Source organism: Gavialis gangeticus, unplaced genomic scaffold (genome assembly GCF_001723915.1).
Source record: "Gavialis gangeticus isolate Ggan-Ray unplaced genomic scaffold, GavGan_comp1, whole genome shotgun sequence".
In the NCBI taxonomy this organism is placed as follows: Eukaryota; Metazoa; Chordata; order Crocodylia; family Gavialidae; genus Gavialis; species Gavialis gangeticus.
The window spans coordinates 158,535,878-158,538,246 of NW_017729032.1; the positions used below are offsets into that span (position 1 = coordinate 158,535,878).

Consider the following 2,369-nt stretch of genomic DNA (forward strand, 5'->3'; position numbering starts at 1 on the left):
GGGACCTTCTTCTTACCCCCTATGTATTTAAAAAAGGACTTCTTATTGTCCTTAATCTGGGAAGCTAGTCCCAGTTCCATCTCTGCCTTGGCCTTCCTAACTACCCCCCTACATCCCTAAGCAACTGCAGAATAGCCCTCCCTGGTGATGACCCCTTCTTTCAGGGGTGTTAGCAGCAAATAATGCATTACATTTTGCCCTAAAAATGTAAACAAAGGAAATGCTGTTTTTCCTCAGGGAAACGAATCCAAACAGTGAAGCTGCCAGCTTCAAGAATCACTTCGTGCTGCTTTGGTGGAAAAGACTATTCAGAAATGTACGTGACTTCTGCCTATGATGGGTTGGACAAGGAGGCTTTGGCAAAGGAACCTCAGGCAGGAGAGATTTTCAAGGTGATTAAATTTTGTTTCTTTCAGCTAAAAGAAGTGAGTGTTTTAGGTTTGTTAGCAGAGATTAGAATCTAGCCCATCTGGCCTAGATCTAATGGCAATTGTGGTGGTAATTGTTCTGGAAGTTTTATGTCCGCCAGTTGTTTGTTCAATGTTTTGGCCCTTATTTCTTATTAGATCAGTGTGGCAAACTTTACTCTTTACTCATTCTATCCAGCCCATGGGGCCCCTAAAAATTTAGAAAATTAATATTTATCTGCTCTGGGTTGCCTGTCATGCAGCCCTTGATGGCTTGCCAAAACTCAGTAAGTGGCCCTCTGCCCAAAATAATTGCCTGCCCCTGCGGCTTAGAGGGATCAAGTTTTGGCAATTTCTAATTTCAGTGGGTGTCAGGTGCCTAAATATTTCTGAGGATCTGGGTTTTCATTTCACTGGGTATGTCTACACAAGACGCTTTCCTGCACAGTAGACTAATCTACTGCATGGTACAGTGTCACCATCTACATATGTGCAGCATTTGCTGTGCAGTAAATTAGTCTATTGCATGGTTGGCTGCTACCTGTAGATACAGGTAGTAGATTAACTGTGCAGTAGCTACTGTGCAGAACCACACATATAGGGGGCTACTGCTCCCCCACGTGAGGGGAGCTGTTCTGGCTGTAGGGGCAGCTGTCTCCCAGCCCCATGCACATAGGGACCTGTGTGCACAGGGCCAGAAGACAGCTGCCTCTGCACCTGGCACATCTCTCCTGGCCCCATGCATGTTAGGATCAGCACTTGCCTGGTTGGTGCAGGAGGCAGAGTGGATCAGAAGCAGCCTTGGGCATATCGGCTGCTGTTGGGAGCAACTCTGCACCTGGCAGGGTGCACGTGTAGACATGTTCCCAGTGCAGTTTCCTGCACCTTATTTTACTGCGCAGTAACCTTACTGCACATTAATTGCACTTGTAGACACACCCCCTGTGTCAGGTCTCTGACTGCAAAATGGAGATATTATCTTATTTCAGAATGGTAGTGTTAAGATAAATAGAATAAAAGCAAGAAGGTGCTTAGAAAATGTAGGGAAGGGGCCATTTAAGCACCATAGTTGGGTACTTTATAGAACAGAAGACTAAGTTAATTCTGTTTTATTAATGGCAATTAAACTTAGAAATTTTTTACTACTACTTATCACTGTCCCATTGAAGAATCTTTCATGCAAATGAAAAGACTGTAATTAACTTCATAGAGTAACCTCTTTTTTTTGGATTTAACCAGTTCTTCTTGATGTAAAGTCCTTTTTGGGGTATGGAGAGGTTAATGAGGTGAATAGTTTGATTATATTAGGTAGGAATGTTTCCAGAACAACTAAGGAGTCATCTTTTCTTTTTCTTTTTTTTTATTAAACAGATAACTGGCCTTGGTGTGAAAGGAACTGCCCAGTATTTATATGCTGCTTAAATAGTCACTCTGCATAACAAACAAAATAAAGGCATGACACTTGCAGGAGAGTTTTGGGAAAAGAAAAGTTCAACAAGTTGTAATTTTCTATGCATATCTGGAAACCTGCTTTCTTTACAGTTTAGAAGTACATTCTTCTTTCAGTTTGGAATCACAGCAAGGTACAACAGAATTTTAGCAAAAGCAGATAAATGAGGTAACATTAGATGTGGGAACAAATTGTTAAAATGTGTACACATTTAATTATTTTATTATATTATATTGCATTATCCTCCTTTATCATATATTGCAAATTTCCTAGGTCCCCTCCACCCCAGTTTCTGGCAAGTTCTGGCTGTTAATATTTGTATAGCTCAGATGCTTGGTTTATTTTAATGAATTAACTGTAATGACACACTCTGATTTTAGTAAACTTTTGGAAATGTGCTAACTAAACTGCACCTCTGCTTTTGGATTCCTAACAGGAACCTATTTTTGCCAATCGTACCTCTCAGTTTTTAGTTCTTTATTTTGCCTTACTGTTGATCTTTGGTCACGTTG

The 2,369-nt window shown here is 40.9% G+C and overlaps 1 protein-coding gene across 1 annotated transcript in view; it reads left to right on the top strand.

Moving 5' to 3' along the window:
• The window catches only part of LOC109302405 (regucalcin-like), a 31,858-nt gene extending 29,741 nt beyond the window's left edge, over window positions 1-2,117 (top strand). The window contains exons 6-7 of the mRNA XM_019523970.1: window positions 238-392; window positions 1,779-2,117. Of these exons, the coding sequence (XP_019379515.1) occupies window positions 238-392; window positions 1,779-1,829 (206 nt within the window). The 3' untranslated portion in view covers window positions 1,830-2,117. The remainder of the gene's footprint in view (window positions 1-237; window positions 393-1,778) is intronic.
• The last annotated feature ends 252 nt before the right edge of the window (window positions 2,118-2,369 follow it).